The 15813-nt window shown below is 51.2% G+C and overlaps 2 protein-coding genes across 10 annotated transcripts in view; both read right to left on the minus strand.

Annotated features, from left to right (window-relative positions):
* The window catches only part of LOC101102085 (sialic acid-binding Ig-like lectin 14), a 52329-nt gene extending 42952 nt beyond the window's left edge, over positions 1–9377 (minus strand). Inside the window, exons 1-7 of one of the 8 annotated variants that reach the window (XM_060398836.1) lie at positions 9305–9377; positions 8823–9200; positions 8327–8605; positions 8115–8162; positions 6386–6631; positions 6148–6280; positions 5657–5892 (exon numbers count right to left, since the gene is read on the minus strand). In XM_060398836.1, coding sequence (XP_060254819.1) covers positions 5877–5892; positions 6148–6280; positions 6386–6631; positions 8115–8162; positions 8327–8605; positions 8823–9200; positions 9305–9344 — 1140 coding nt within the window. In that variant the 5' untranslated portion in view covers positions 9345–9377 and the 3' untranslated portion in view covers positions 5657–5876. Of the gene's footprint in view, positions 1–5656; positions 5893–6147; positions 6284–6385; positions 6632–8114; positions 8194–8326; positions 8606–8822; positions 9201–9304 lie in introns of those variants that run through there. The other 7 variants (XM_027977503.2, XM_060398835.1, XM_060398840.1 and 4 more) reach the window with 7 other exon arrangements.
* Positions 9378–10626: 1249 nt separating this feature from the next.
* On the minus strand, positions 10627–15120 carry LOC105601985 (sialic acid-binding Ig-like lectin 14). Of its 2 annotated transcripts, none has more exons than XM_042231064.2 (6): positions 14607–15120; positions 14106–14375; positions 13894–13941; positions 12236–12481; positions 11997–12132; positions 10627–11726 (listed from the first exon to the last, which is right to left on the minus strand). In XM_042231064.2, exons 1-6 carry the CDS (start codon positions 15100–15102, stop codon positions 11711–11713), a joined length of 1212 nt encoding a protein of 403 aa, XP_042086998.1. In that variant the 5' UTR covers positions 15103–15120; the 3' UTR covers positions 10627–11710. The 2 variants fall into 2 exon arrangements, with proteins under 2 accessions (XP_042086998.1, XP_027833759.1); XM_027977958.3 differs by having other exon boundaries at positions 14106–14378.
* Between the last annotated feature and the right edge of the window lie 693 nt (positions 15121–15813).

Here is a 15813-nt window from a genome sequence, read left to right on the forward strand (position 1 = left end):
AGACTGCCCAATTTTTATTATTAAATGAGCAAGAAATCAAACAGGAATTTCACAAAAGCAAATATTCAAATGGTTCCACATCATTGCACAGAAGGGAAATAAATGAAAAGGACAATGAGATACTACCACAATGGAGTGCAGCGCTGAAAACTGAGCCTGCAGGTAAGACGAGAGCTGCTGAGGATGTAGAAAGTTCAGAGCTCTCATATACGATGCTGGGATGGACATTCACTTGGCTAATCAAGAGAACTCTTTGAGGCTGCCTTCTAGAATTAAAGAAATGCTGGCCTTATGACGAAACACGTCCACACCCACCAGGAAAGAAGTGCTGTGCTGCTGTGATGTGCTTGTTCCCTCAGTCATGTCCCACGCTTTGCGACCCCATGGACTGCAGCCCGCCAAGCTCCTCTGTCCATGGGGATTCTCCAGGCAAGAATACTGGAAGTCAGTTGCCATGCCCTCCTCCAAGGGATTTCCCCAATGCAGGGGTCAAACCCCAGTCTCTCACATTGCAGGAGGATTCTTTACCAGTTGAATCACCAGGGAAGTCCAAGAACACCGGAGTGGGTAGTCTATCCCTTCTCCAGGGGAATTTCCTGACCCAGGAATTGAACGGGGTCTCCAGCATTGCAGGCAGATTCTTTACCAACTGAGCTACCTGGGAAGCCCAGATCAGTGCTGCTGCTGCTGCTAAGTCGCTTCAGTTGTATCCGACTCTGTGCGACCCCATAGACGTGCTAGCCTTCCTATTTTCATCACAACGTTCATATCAAAGTGGTTTTGAAAGAGTCAAAATTGGGAAACAAATGCAATGTCAGAGTATTTTAGACTTGATCCATAACTGGAGGTATAGTCCCACAGAAAATATTATTTGAAAGGCAATAATTATAGCAAAACCAAAAAATCCTTGATACATGTAAAAACACTGATAGCCTGAAAAACAAAGTACTGAGACACAGCACACAGTCTGGCTCACGGATCTATCAAGAGAGAAAACGGAGAGCCTGACACTCCAGGTTGCAAAGCATCTGACCTGCTTTCTCTCAACCACTGTTGTGTCTCTGCTGCTCCTGGACCTTCCTGCCAAGCTGGAGACATAGGTGCCTCTCCCCTCACCCCACAGGCTGTCACACCTCTTAGCTCATCACCATCTGAGCTGCCACCTCCTTCTCTTTACTGTGAGAACTGCTCCTCCCACTTCCAGTCTCAGCTCAGCCCCCTTCTTTCTGACAGTGTGAGCTGACCACCAGAGGGAGGTGGGAAGAATCTGCTTGCTGAACTTTGCGGCATAGCATGGTCTGTATATACATAAACCTCCATCCAACTGTGCTCTTCAGAACTGCAACTTTGCTCAATTTAAGGTAGGCATCAAAAAGAAACAGGAAATCTTCATGGAAACAGATCAACCGAAAATATTGGTGCAATTAAGAGATTATTTTGCTTTAAAAAGTCTCACAGGAAAACCAAATGGTAATATCGATTTTCATATTTGTATATTGCTTAATAAAATGCTTAAATTATAAATGTCGTGATAATTTATACCAGTTATGAAGAAGTAGGTGACTTGACACCAGAAAGAAAAACTGTGTTACTGATTCTACTCTGTGTGGACCTCCATATTGATAGGGAAGTTGAAGACTGGAAACTCAGGTGTTAACCGATCACTTTTGGTTCATGAGGGGAGAAGGTCATGTAGGGCTTGACATGGAGGGAGAGGATCAGGGCTGGAGGGCGGGTTCAGGCAAGACCAAGAGCAGAAGCAGGTAGTAGATGGTGAGTGGACTTCAGAAACAAGAGGCAATAGTGGGCGGGGCTCGGTGTATTCAATAACTATATTTTATTTTCTATTCCTTATGATGATTTCACATCTTAAAAATCATGATGGTCCATAAAGGACACTGCCTCCAAGGGTCAACCAATTCTTAGAAACAGAAAAGAGCTCTAACAAGACCTCATCCTTCAGATGAAAACCAACCAATCCGTACCCCATAATGCCCAATCACCCTATTTGATCCACCCCTCAGTCCCAAACTCACTATTTCCCTTACCCTAAATCACCCACTACAGACAACAGCTACTGAAGGTCACCTCTTCAACCCAGAGGAATCATTTGCAGGAGAAGATCCTAAAGAATTCTCCCTTTCCAGCTTTGCCTCCTTCTTTGGGATTGGAATGAAAACTGACCTTTTCCAGTCCTGAGGCCACTGCTGAGTTTTCCAAATTTGCTGGCATATTGAGTGCAGCACTTTCACAGCATCATCTTTTAGGATTTGAAATAGCTCAGCTGGAATTCCATCAACTCTACTAGCTTTGTTCATAGTGATGCTTCCTAAGGGCCTACTTGCCTTGCACTCCAGGATATCTGGCTCTAGCTGATAGATTGCACCATTGTGGTTATCTGGGTCATGAAGATCTTTTTTGTATACTTCTGTGTATTCTTGCCACCTCTTAATATCTCCTGCTTCTGTTAGGTCCATACCATTTCTGTCCTTTATTGTGCTCACCTTTGCATGAAATGCTCTCTTGGTATCTCTAACTTTCTTGAAGAGATCTCTAGTCTTTCCCATTCTATTGTTTTCCTCCATTTCTTAGCATTTTTCACTAATGAAGGCTTTCTTATCTCTCCTTGCTATTCTTTGAAACTCTGCATTCAGATGTATGTCTTTCCTTTTCTCCTTTGCCTTTCACTTCTCTCCTTTTCTCAGCTATTTGTAAGGCCTCCTCAGACAACCATTCTCCCTTTTTGCACTTAATTTTCTTGGGGATGGTTTTGATCACCGCCTCCTGTACAATGTTATGAACCTCCATCCATAGTTCTTCAGGCTCTCTGTGTATCAAATCTAATCCCTTGAATCTATTTCTCACTTCCACTGTATAATCAGTCATAGGGATTTGATTTAGGTCATATCTAATGGTCTAGTGGTTTCCCTTACTTTCTTCAATTTAAGTCTGATTTTTGCAATAAGGAATTCATGATCTGAGCCACAGTCAGCTCCCAGTCTTGCTTTTGTTGACTATATAGCATTTCTCCAGCTTCAGAGGGAAAGAATATAATCAATCTGATTTCAGTATTGACTATCTGGTGATGTCCTTGTGTAGAGTTGTCTCTTGTGTTGTTGGAAGGTGTTTGCTATGATCAGTGTGTTCTCTTGGCAAAACTCTATTAGCCTTTGCCCTGCTTCATTCCGCATTCCAAGACCAAACTTGCCTGTTACTCCAGGTATCTCTTGACTTGCACTTTTGCATTCCAGTCCCTTTTAATGAAAAGGACATCTTTTTTGGTGTTAGTTCTAGAAGGTCTTTTAGGTCTTCATAGAACCATTCAACTTCAGCCTCCTCAGCATTACTGGTCGGGGCATAGACTTGGATTACTGTGATATTGGAAGGCTTGCCTTGGAAACAAACCGACATCATTCTGTCAGTTTTGAGATTGTACCCGAGTTCTGCATTTCGGACACTTTTGTTGACTATAATGGCTACTCCATATCTTCAAAGGGATTCTTGCCCACAGTAGTAGACATAATGCTCATCTGAATTAAATTTGCCCATCCCAGTTCACCGATTCCTAAAATGTTGATGTTCGTTCTTGCCATCTCCTGTCTAACCGCTTCCAATTTACCTTGATTCACAGACCTAACATTCCATGTTCCTATGCAATATCGTTCTTTACAGCATCGGACTTTACTTTTATCACTAGACACATCCACAACTGGGTATTAGCTTTTGCTTTGGCTCCATCCCTTCATTTTTTCTGCAGTTATTTCTCCCCTCTTCTCCAGCAGCATATTGGGCACCTACCGATCTGGGGAGTTCATCTTTCAGAGTCTTATCTTTTTGCCTTTGCATATTGTTCATGGGGTTCTCGAGGAAAGAATACTGAAGTGGTTTGCCATTCCCTTCTTCAGAGGACCACATTTTACCAGAACTCTCCACCAAGTCCTGTCCATCTTGCATGGCCCTACAAAGCATGGCTCATGGTTTCATTGAATTAGACAAGGCTGTGATCCACGTGATCAGTTTGGTTAGTTTTCTGTAACTGGTTTTCATTCTGTCTGTGATCTGCTGGATGAGGATAAGAGACTTGTGCAAGCTTCCTGATGGGAGGGACTGGCTGTGGGCAAAACAGTTAAAATGCTCAACTCAATGTGCCAGCAAGTTTGGAAAACTCAGCAGTGGGCATAGGACTGGAAAAGGTCAGTTTTCATTCCAATCCCAAAGAAGGGCAATGCCAAAGAATGTTCAAATTACCGCATAATTGCACTCGTTTCACATGCTAGCAAAGTAATGCTCAAAATTCTCCAAGCTAGGTTTCAACACTATGTGAACTGAGAACTTCCAGATGTTCAATCTGGATTTGGAGAAGGCAGAAGAACCAGAGATCAAATTGCCAACATCAACTGGATCATAGAAAAAGCAAGGGCTTTCCAGAAGAACATCAACTTCTGCTTCACTGACTATGCTAAAGCCTTTGACTGTGTGGATCACAACAAACTGTGGAAAATTCTTCAAGAGTTGGGGATACCAGACCGCTTTACCAGCCTCTTACAAAATATGTTTGCAGGTCAAGAAGCAACAGTTAGAACCAGACATGGAACAACAGACCGGTATAAAATTGGGAAAGGAATATGTCAAGGCTGTATATTATCACCCTGCTTTTTTAATTTTTATGCAGAGTACATTATGCGAAATGGCAGGCTTGATGAAGCACAAGCTGGAATCAAGATTGCCGGGACAAATATCAATAACCTCAAATATGCAGATGTCACCATCCTAATGGCAGAAAGAGAGGCGGAACTAAAGAGCCTCTACATGAAGGTGAAAGAGGAGAGTGGAATAGCTGGCTTAAAAGTCAACATTCAGAAAACTAAGATCATGGCATCCGGTCCCATCACTTCATGGCAAATATATGGGGAAACAATGGAAACAGTAACAGACTTTATTTTTTTGGACCCCAAAATCACTGCAGATGGTGACTGCAGCCATGAAACTAAAAGATGCTTGATCCTTGGGAAAAAGGCTGTATTTCCTTCCAAAGTTAGACAGCACATTGAAAAGAAGAGACATTATTTTGCTGATAAAGATCCATTTAGTTAAAGCTACGGTTTTTTCAGTAGTCATGTATGGATGTGAAAGCTGGACTATAAAGAAAGCTGAGCACCAAAGAATTGATGCTTTTGAACTGTGATGTTGGAGAAGATTCTTGAAAGTCCCTTGGACTGCAAGGAGATCCAACCAGTCCTTCCTAAAGGAAATCAATCCTGAATATTCATTGGAAGGACTGATGCTGAAGCTGAAACTCCAATACTTTGGCCACCTGATGCCAAGAGTCAATTCATTAGAAAAGGCCCTGATGCTGGGAAAGATTGAAAGCAGAAGGAGAAGGGGACGACATGGTTGGATGGCATCACCAACTCAATGAAAAAGAGTTTGAGCAAGCTCTGAGAGATGACGAAGGACATGGAAGCCTGGCATGCTGTGCTGTAAAGAGCCAAACACAACTGAGAAGTGAACAACAACAAGCCTTGTCTCTCCCCTGGAAGCTAGAAGAAAGGCTTCCCCACGCCTGCTCCTGCTCCTTGAGCACCACCTCGTGCTTCCCCCTAGGTCCTACCCTGATGAGGGACCATGTATTCTTGGAAAATGAAAGGAATAAAAGTCTCTTTTCAATGGAATTTACTCTTTGTGTCATCACACAGTCACCTCTACAAATTAAAAGGTTAAAACCCCTGGGTGGAAATGAGACAGATTTGGAGTCAAGATTTTCCAGGGAGAAGCAGACAGTGATGTTCCCATGTCTGTCCTCTGGGCTCTGCATCCTCAGGTGAATCTCCTCATGACAGGGAGCGAGGCTCAGCCACACCCCTCAGCCCAGCTCCCTACTGGCCGCCACACCTGCAGAGCCAACACAGTCTCAGGTCAGAGAAGCAGACCCATTTCATTCATTCTGGGCTCTGCCTCAAGGCAGGTGGGATCCTATCGAACTGCTGCCCCCTGCAGTGGAAACTCGCAGGCTCAACCACTGGACCGACATGGAAGTCCCTGGAGAGTCACACAGTTTAGCTGCAGGCAGGACAGGACAGCCCAGCCCCACAGGCAACTCCAGAGAACATTCCCTAGACTTCCCCGCAGGGGGCCACCTGTGCTCACCTGGTGTAGTAGGTCCAGGTGAGGCCATAGGTGAGGAGGAAGCCAGCCCCCATGAGGGCCCCCCTGATCAGGGTGAGGACCAGGGGCCAGGAGCCCTGCTGCTCCTCAGTCTTACAGCTGCAGGGAGGGGGGCCTTCTGGGGAAGGGAGAGGGGGTGAAGCTCAGTCCCCAGACCCAGCCCTCCCAAAGGCACACACCTCCCAGGCTGCCCACCCCCAGCTCCTGTCCTGCAACTCACTCTGCACAGAGAGGCTGAAGGAAACTTGCTGGGAGCCCAGTGGGTGCTGAGCTCGGCAGGTGACTTCCCCTCCATCTCCGACCCCGACACGGGGTATCTCCAGGACCCCGGGGGCTGAGTGCTGGGAGGGACTCAGGGGTTTTCCCTCCCAGAGCCAGCTCAGCATGGCTGGGGGGTTGCTGTCGGCCACACAGACCAGGCGCAGGAACTGGCCCTCCAGGATGGGCAGTGACGTGCCATTCAGATCTGGGTGAGAGATGCACAGATGAGTGGGTGGAGCCAAGGGCTGGCTCACCCTCGCTCCGCCCACTTCCGGATGCAGAAAGACAACCGGGTGACAAGGACCAAGGATGAGCTCACTGAGGCCTTGAGGCAACAGTCCTGGTGGTCTTTGCAGGCTCCCAGAAGAAATGGGAACTGATCTGAGGATGGAAGGGAGAGAAGTGGGTGGGAAGCTGACGGGAAGATGTGCGGAGAGAGAGAGCCCGGGAGATGGGGAGAAAGGCACGTGGTCTGCATCGCGGCAGAGAGGACCCGGAGCAACAGAGGCAGGATAAGATGGGAGAGACAAGGGAGGGGCAGATGTGCTGGAGCCCTGACAGCAGGGCTGAGAGCGCTGGGCTTTGCTCCGAGGTGACGGGCAAGCAGTAGGAGCCTGTGAGGAGGGGAAGCTTCAGCGTCGGCGCCGACACTCACAGGACCCTGCTGGGGCAAGTGGGGCCTGGACTGCGCATGAGACAGGAGGCGGGGAGGCTGAGGGAGGAAGCTGATCAGTGGCCCAGGGTCCAGGACGAGACTGCAGCTGGCTCCGGGGCCAAGAGCATGGAAAGGGGGAAGTGATTTGAGCAGTGAAGCTCTGCAGAGTCCCTGAGACATGGGTGCAGCTGGTGAGAAAGGGAGATGGGTAGAGGGCCATCCAACCACAGCCCGGTTAAGTGGGTCAGGGTGCAATTGACAGGCATCAGCAAGAGGTGGTTCTGTGCATGCTCAGTCAAGAGTCATGTCCGACTCTTTGGGACCCTGTCATCTGTAACCTGCCAGGCTCCTCTGTCCATGGAATTTTCCAGGCAAGAATACTGGAGTGGGTTGCCATTTCCTGCTCCAGGGGATCATCACAACCCAGGGTTCCAACCCATTTCTCCGGCATCTCCTGCATTTCAGGTAGATTTTTACTGTCCGAGCCGCCAGGGTAGCCCAGGAAACAGGGGTGGCTCCTGGCAAAGAGGGTGACATCAGAGCTAAAGAAGGGCACAGATCATAGGAGATGAGGACAGACAGAAAATTTTTTTACAAAGAGCAGAATGTATACAGTAATACAAATCATAGACACAGAAAGTGGAATGCTGATTCCCAGGGGCTGAAAGGAGGAGGGGGTGCGGAAGCTATATCTGATGGGTTTCGAGTTTCGATTCTGCAGAATGGACAGGGCTGTGTGGATGGGTTGCACAACACCCTGCCTAGATGGACTTCCTGCTGCTGGGCTCTACCCTTAAAAGTGGTGAAGATGGTAACTCTGATCTTCTGTGTGTTTTCTCACAGTTAAAACTAAAATTTTAAACAGAATAAAAGGAAAGAGAGCAGGCAAAAGTAATAGTCCATGGATGAGAGACATTCGGGAGAGAGGACAGATACAGAGGAATGAGGGACCATCTCATCTCCAAGCCCTGACCCCTGAGCTGGCAGAGACCTGCTCCCATCACAGCCCCAGAGGAGAGACCATCCTTCCTACCTGTGAAGCTTTCCTGAGATATTCTCGTGGTCACCAACCGTGGAGCATCTGAGAGGAAAACAGGAGAGGCAGGGAGGCACTGGTGCTCCACCCCAGAAACCACTTGAGAGGATGAGCTTTATTCCCCCAGTCTCATCTGGAAAGGGATGTGGGATGCCACCCGCCTCCTGCCAACACCGCCCCCAGGGACCCCGCCGCCCCTCCACACTCACAGGAGACGTTGAGCTGGACGGTTGTCTCCAGGGTCACCTGCGATCCCTGGAGTGTCACCCAACAGGTGAGGTTGGTGCCGTGGTCCTGGGGCCTTGGGGTGAGGGTGAGCTCCGAGGAGTGGAGGGTGTCTGGATCTATGCTTTCAACTGCCTCCCCAGCCCAGGAGAACAGGAGAGGGAGTCCCCCACCAGATGCTAGTGACAGGGTGCAGGTCAGCGTTGTGGGGCGACCAGCCTCCAGAGGTTCCGGAAACTGGATGTAGGGTTTCCCTAGTGGGGCTGAGGAAGAGAGAAGGAAATGCCTGGGCCCCATGGGGGCGTGGGGACCCAGAGGAGGACCCTCAGAGGGACCTGTGCTAAGGGCCACAGCTCACTCCCAGTCCTGGGTCTCTCCTGCACTCGCACATCCCAAGACCTGGGGTGGTCCTACGTCCTGTTCACATTCTAACAGGAAGGTCCCCATGTCCCAGGGTCCTCTCCTGGGCTCCTGCCATACCTGTCACCTGCAAACGCAGCTTCTTATCTCGGTAACTATATTTCACTTCGTCTCTCTCCACCCGGAAATAGTAGACTCCTGTGTCGCTCATCCTGGCATCGCTGATGCTCAGGGAGCAGTCCTTGTGGCTGGGGTCCCGGAGGAGGCGGAATCGGCCCTGAGTCTCCGTCTTCACTGGCCTCTTCGGGTTGTTGGTGGCCACAGGATCACTGTGTGGGCCGTCCCCTTCCCGGAACCAATAGATGAAGGGTTCCATAGAGGAATACCAGGAGCTCCAGGGGTAGGAGAAGGAGCAGGGCACGCGGACGCCCAGGCCCGCCTGCACGGCCAGGGATTCCTGCACTCGGAGCCTGTACCCTGGCTTCTCCTGCAGGGATTCTGCGGACACGGAGGCTGAGCTGCAGCTGCAGGCCCCTCCCCACCTGAGCCGCCCCTCCCCCACCGGTGACCACCCCCGCCCCCACTCCTCCCAAGCCGCTCACCCCCCACCAGCAGGGGCAGCAGAAGCAGCAGGGGCACCATGTCCGCATCCCCCGGGGTCCAAGTCTCTCTGTCGCGGAAAGTAGTGCCCCGAATGCGGGGTGGGAACCAGGAAGCCCCAACAGGAAGTCAGTTGCTGCCAGAACAGAAGGGAAACTCGGAAGCTAAAGGCTGTGGGCTTGGAGTGGGGGCTGCAACGTCACGCCACCCCCACCGCCTCCCCATCCCCCCTATACCGCAGGGGGTGATCATGGGGCCCCCAGAGTCCCAGAGGCTTCCCAGGGCTCTGACACGATCGCCTTCCCAATGATGTTCGCGTCCACTGTGGGTCGCCCAGCCTGCAGCGCCGCAACCAGAAAAGAGAAACGAGGTCGGATCCATTCGGAGCCACCCACCCTACAGCAGAAAAACTGGACTTTCGGGAAAAGATATTAAAAAATTTCTCAAATATGTTCCCCTAGGGGCAGAAAACAAGCTTCCTGACCCAAATGCGGTGGAGGGCGGAAGCCAGGCAAGAAAGCTGAAGGTGAAAAGCTCCTTTGCCCAGAAGGGTTTTCATAACATGGCAAACGGGGCTGTGGGTCTTCCTGGATCTCAGGGTCTGTGGGACCAGCCCTGGGGCAAAAGACCATGAAAAACTGAGTGGGTAAAGGAAGACCCTTGCCCCATGATTGGGGACCCTAGGCTAGACCTTACCTGAAACACAATTCAGGACCCGTCACTCTTTCTTCACCATTAAGAAGGCTGAGTGCAGAAGAATTGATGCTTTCAAACTGTGCTGTTGGAGAAGACTGTTGAGAGTCCCTTGGACTGCAAGGAGATCAAACAAGGAAATCGTAAAGGAAATCAAGCCTGAATAGTCATTGGAAGGACTGATGCTGAAGCTGAAGCTCCAATACTTTGGTCACCTGATGTGAAGAGCTAATTCATTGGAAAAGATCCAGATGCTGAAAAAGACCTTGATGCTGGGAAAGATAGAAGGCTGGAGGAGAAGGGGACGACAGAGGACGAGATGGTTGGATGGCATCACTGACTCAATGGACGTGAGTTTGAGCAGGCCTCAGGAGATAGAGAAGGACACGGAAGCCCTCCTGCTGCAGTCCATGAGGTCTCACCAAGATTCAGACACAACTGAGAGGCTGAACAACAACAACAATCTTCACAGCCTTGTTTTCAAAGCCACAGGAAGGGCTTGAGCCACGTGTGGAAACAACCTGTAATGTTACCATTCTTTAAGGGAGAAATTTCATGAAGATTTCCTAAATATGACAATAAACATATACATTTGAGACACTCCCAGGAACAGGTTGTGAGAGCAAAGGAATATTGGCTTTATATTTATTTGGATATATGTTTACATCTTTGTTTCTTAAAAAATAAACACTTTTAAAAGAAGGAGGGATAAATGGAGAGATTGGGATTGACATATACACACAACTGTGTATAAACTAGGTAACCAACAAAGACCGACTGTATAGCACAGGGAACTCTACTCAGTATCTTGTAATAACTTATCGTGGAAGTGAATCTGAGAGAAATATACATATATAGCTGAATCACTTTGCTATACTGTGGCACTAACACAACATTATATATCAATTATACTTTAATTTTAAAAATCATACCCAGAACAAAGAACTCAATAAGAAAAAGATTGCCCAGTTTTTATTTGTAAATGGGCAAAAACTCAAACCAGAGTTTCACAAAAGAAGATATTCCAATAGCTCAATATCACATTGCTATAAAGGAAATAAAAAGGTAAGGAGACACTGCCACAGTGGAAGGCAGGACTGAACACCGAACCTACTGCTAATACAAGTGATGCTGAGGCTACAAACAGCTCAGAACCTTCAAATATGATGGGGGGATGGGAATTCACTTGACCACTCAAGAGAACCCTTTGAAGGTACCTTCTAGAACTAAATATATGCCAAACTTGTGACGAAGCAGTTCCATACCCACCAGGAAAACTTGCTAGCCTTCCTATTTTCATCACAACATTCATATCAAAGATATGTTGAAAGAGCCAAACATGGAAACAAATACAATGTCATCGTACTTTAGGGTTCATACATAGCTGGAGGGACAGTCATACATAAAATACCACTGTCAAGACAAAATCCATGGCAAAACCAACACTGAGTTATTGATATAAAAACATGGATAATCTCATACTAAGTGAGGTAAGTCAGAAAGTCTCCTTTCAATGGAACTGACTCTTCCTGTTGTCACACAATCATCACCACAAATAAAAGCTCATGGATGCAAATAACACAGGGTTTGACTGGAGGGTTTCCAGGGAGAAGCACCCAGTGATGTCCCCACGTCTGTCCTCTGGGCTCTGCATCCTCAGGTGAATCTCCTCATGACAGGGAGCGAGGCTCAGCCACACCCCTCAGCCCAGCTCCCTACTGGCCGCCACACCTGCAGAGCCAACACAGTCTCAGGTCAGAGAAGCAGACCCATTTCATTCATTCTGGGCTCTGCCTCAAGGCAGGTGGGATCTTAGTCCCCAGCCCGGGATCCAACCCCTGCCCCCTGCAGGGGAAACCTGGAATCTTAGCTACAGGACCAACACGGAACTCCCTGGAGAGTCACACAGTTTAGCTGCAGGCAGGACAGGACCGCCCAGCCCCACCGGCAACTCCAGAGAACATTCCCTAGACTTCCCCGCAGGGGGCCACCTGTGCTCACCTGGTGTAGTAGGTCCAGGTGAGGCCATAGGTGAGGAGGAAGCCAGCCGCCATGAGGGCCCCCCTGATCAGGGTGAGGACCAGGGGCCAGGAGCCCTGCTGCTCCTCAGTCTCACAGCTGCAGGGAGGGGGGCCTTCTGGGGAAGGGAGAGGGGGTGAAGCTCAGTCCCCAGACCCAGCCCTCCCAAAGGCACACACCTGCCCAGGCTGCCCACCCCCAGCACCTGTCCTGCAACTCACTCTGCACAGAGAGGCTGAAGGAAACTTGCTGGGAGCCCAGTGGGTGCTGAGCTCGGCAGGTGACTTCCCCTCCATCTCCGACCCCGACACGGGGTATCTCCAGGACCCCGGGGGCTGAGTGCTGGGAGGGACTCAGGGGTTTTCCCTCCCAGAGCCAGCTCAGCATGGCTGGGGGGTTGCTGTCGGCCACACAGACCAGGCGCAGGAACTGGCCCTCCAGGATGGGCAGTGACGTGCCATTCAGATCTGGGTGAGAGATGCACAGATGAGTGGGTGGAGCCAAGGGCTGGCTCACCCTCGCTCCGCCCACTTCCGGATGCAGAAAGACAACCGGGTGACAAGGACCAAGGATGAGCTCACTGAGGCCTTGAGGCAACAGTCCTGGTGGTCTTTGCAGGCTCCCAGAAGAAATGGGAACTGATCTGAGGATGGAAGGGAGAGAAGTGAGTGGGAAGCCGACGGGAAGATGTGCGGAGAGAGAGAGCCCGGGAGATGGGGAGAAAGGCACGTGGTCTGCATCGCGGCAGAGAGGACCCGGAGCAACAGAGACACGATAAGAGTGGGAGAGACAAGGGAGGGGCAGATGTGCTGGAGCCCTGACAGCAGGGCTGAGAGCGCTGGGCTTTGCTCCAAGGTGACGGGCAAGCAGTAGGAGCCTGTGAGGAGGGGAAGCTTCAGCGTCGGCGCCGACACTCACAGGACCCTGCTGGGGCAAGTGGGGCCTGGACTGCGCATGAGACAGGAGGCGGGGAGGCTGAGGGAGGAAGCTGATCAGTGGCCCAGGGTCCAGGACGAGACTGCAGCTGGCTCTGGGGCCAAGGGCATGGAAAGGGGGAAAGTGATTTGAGCAGTGAAGCTCTGCAGAGTCCCTGAGTCATGGGTGCAGCTGGTGAGAGAGGGAGATGGGTAGAGGGCCATCCAACCACAGCCGGGTTAAGTGGGGTCAGGGTGCAGTTGACAGGCATCAGCAAGAGGTGTTTAAACCTGCAGAACATCTCTGGATGGACAGAGTAGGGACAGGACTGGGGGGGGGGGGGGTCAGGATGCGGGCATGACAACAAGTGGAGACTCGGGATGGGAGGAGTCCACCCAGGAAGGTAAAGAGAGGTTGGAATGGGGTCCAGGGTGGAGCTGTGGGCAATGGGAACACGAATCCCTCTGAAAGATGATGACATCAGAGCTGAAGGAGGGTTCCTGTCATAGGAGTTGATGACAGACAGAAACTTGAAAAAAAAAAAAAGGCAGAAGCTAGAGTAGTCCAAATCACAGACATTGTGACGGTGGGAGGGGACGGGGCCACTGTGTCTGGCGGGTTTGGCGTTCCAGTCCTGCCAGTCGGGAAGAGCTCTGCAGATGGGTTGCACAGCACTGTCAGTGGATCTCACCCTCCTGAGATCTACCCTTAAAAGTGGTGAAGATGGTAACTTTGATCTTCTGTGTGTTTTCTCGCAGCTAAAACTAAAAATTTAAGCAGAATAAAAGGAAAGGGAGCAGGCAAAAGTAATAGTCCATGGATGAGAGACATTGGGGAGACAGGAGGACAGGTCCAGAGCCTGGGGGCTGAGGAGTGAGGGACCATCTCATCTCCAAGCTCTGAGCCCTGAGCTGGCAGAGACCTGCTCCCATCACAGCCCCAGAGGAGAGACCATCCTTCCTACCTGTGAAGCTTTCCTGAGATATTCTTGTGGTCACAAACCGTGGAGCATCTGAGAGGAAAACAGGAGAGGCAGGGAGGCATTGGTGCGCCACCCCAGAAGCCACTTGAGAGGATGAGCTTTATTCCCCCAGTCTCATCTGGAAAGGGATGTGGGATGCCACCCGCCTCCTGCCAACACAGCCCCCAGGGACCCTGCCACCCCTCCACACTCACAGGAGACGTTGAGCTGGACGGTTGTCTCCAGGGTCACCTGAGATCCCTGGAGTGTCACCCAACAGGTGAGGTTGGTGCCGTGGTCCTGGGGCCTCGGGGTGAGGGTGAGTTCCGAGGAGTGGAGGGTCCCTGGGTCCATCCCGTGAAGGGCGTCTCCCACCCAGGAGAACAGGAGAGGGTGTCGCCCATCACAGGCTAGCAACAGGCTGCAGGTCAACTTTGTGGGGTGGCCAGACTCCAGAGGCTCCAGAAACTGGATGTTGGGTTTCTCTGCTGAGGTTGAGGAGAAGAGAGGGAGATGCCTGGCCCCCGGGGTGTGGGGACCCAGACAGGGACCCTCAGAGGAACCAGTGCCTCACGGCTACAGCTCACCCCCGGTCCTGGGTCTCTCCTGAACCCTAAAACCCCAAGACTGGGGCAGGGAGTGGTCCTATGTCCTGTTCCTATTCTAATAAGAAGGTCCCCACTCCCCAGGGTCCTCTCCTGGGCCTCCTTTCATACCTGTCACCTGCAAATTCAGCTTCTTCTCTCTGTAACTGTATTTCACATTACGTCCTCTCTCCACTCGCAAGTAGTAGACTCCTGAGTCGCTCAGCCTGGCCTCTTGGATGCTCAGGGAGCAGTCATTGTTGCTGGGGTCCCCGACGAGGCGGAATCGGCCCCGTGTCTCTGGCTTCTCTCGTCTCTTTGGGTCGTTGGTGGCCACAGGATCACTGTGTGGGCCGTCCCCTTCCCGGAACCAATAGATGAGGGGTTCCACAGAGGGATACCAGGGATACCAGTGGTAGGAGAAGGAGCAGGGCACGCGGACGTCCATGCACGCCTGCACCGCCACTGATTCCTGCACTTGGAGCTCAAACCCCAGAAGCTCCTGCAGGGACCCTGGGGGACCCAGAGGCTCAGTGGCAGCTTCAGCCCCTCCCCACGCCGTGTCCCCTTCCCCCCACCCCCCCCACTCACCCCCCCACAGCAGGGGCAGCAGCAGCAAGGGCACCATGTCGGCATCCGCCAGCACAGAGGCGGTTCAGATCCCTCTGTTGGGGAGCGAAGCGTCTCGAATATGGGGAGGGAATGAGGAAGCTCCAACAGGAAGCCAGAGGGTGACAGAGAGACAGCTCTTAAGAACCATGGAAGGGGAAGTTAGGTACCATGGACCCGAGGTGGGGGCTTTCTGACTGAGAAATCTTGTTTCCCCATCTCTCCCATTTGCACCTTCAAACTATGAGCCTAAAATGAGGCTGGAGACTCCCACGGCCCCGTCACTGTCCGCTCTTTCCCAAGGTACCCTGGGTACCGGTGGAGGGTCACCTGGCTAGTTCCCCGGCAATCAGAGCCCCTGGGACGTCCAGGAGCAAATTCATGATCAGGTGTGGAGAGCCCAGGCTGAGCATCCAGGAGATGGAGGGCTGCCCCTGATCCAGGAGAGACGCTGAGATCTCACGGACAAGTGCGTCTAGATCCCCTGAGATACGGTCCCCGCCGTGAGCCTGGAGCCTCCTGACCCCTTGGCGTTGGGTCCCCATCCCCATCAGTGCCCTGGTCCCAGGCAGGCTCAGATTCTGGTCCTGCTGTTGGCAGTTAAAGCCGACCTGAGCATCCGGGCGTTTGGAATGCAGAAGCTGGGGGCATAGAGTGCCCTGTTGGGAACCCAGACACCTGCCACTTCACCTGCCACCTGTTCAACTTTCCCAGAGTGACTTCGCCTCTC

Source organism: Ovis aries, chromosome 14 (assembly GCF_016772045.2).
Source record: "Ovis aries strain OAR_USU_Benz2616 breed Rambouillet chromosome 14, ARS-UI_Ramb_v3.0, whole genome shotgun sequence".
NCBI classification, from domain to species: domain Eukaryota; kingdom Metazoa; phylum Chordata; class Mammalia; order Artiodactyla; family Bovidae; genus Ovis; species Ovis aries.

Bases quoted from the DNA above. Each gene is read 5' to 3' on its own strand.
- LOC105601985 (XM_027977958.3), bottom strand. From the start codon at position 15,102: ATGGTGCCCTTGCTGCTGCTGCCCCTGCTGTGGGGGGGTGAGTGGGGG. The intron at 12,482-13,893 runs GTAGGAAGGATG...TCTCTCACCCAG, and splicing joins ATCTCAGGAAAGCTTCACAG to ATCTGAATGGCACGTCACTG. The intron at 12,133-12,235 runs GTGAGTTGCAGG...TCCCTTCCCCAG, and splicing joins CTTCAGCCTCTCTGTGCAGA to AAGGCCCCCCTCCCTGCAGC.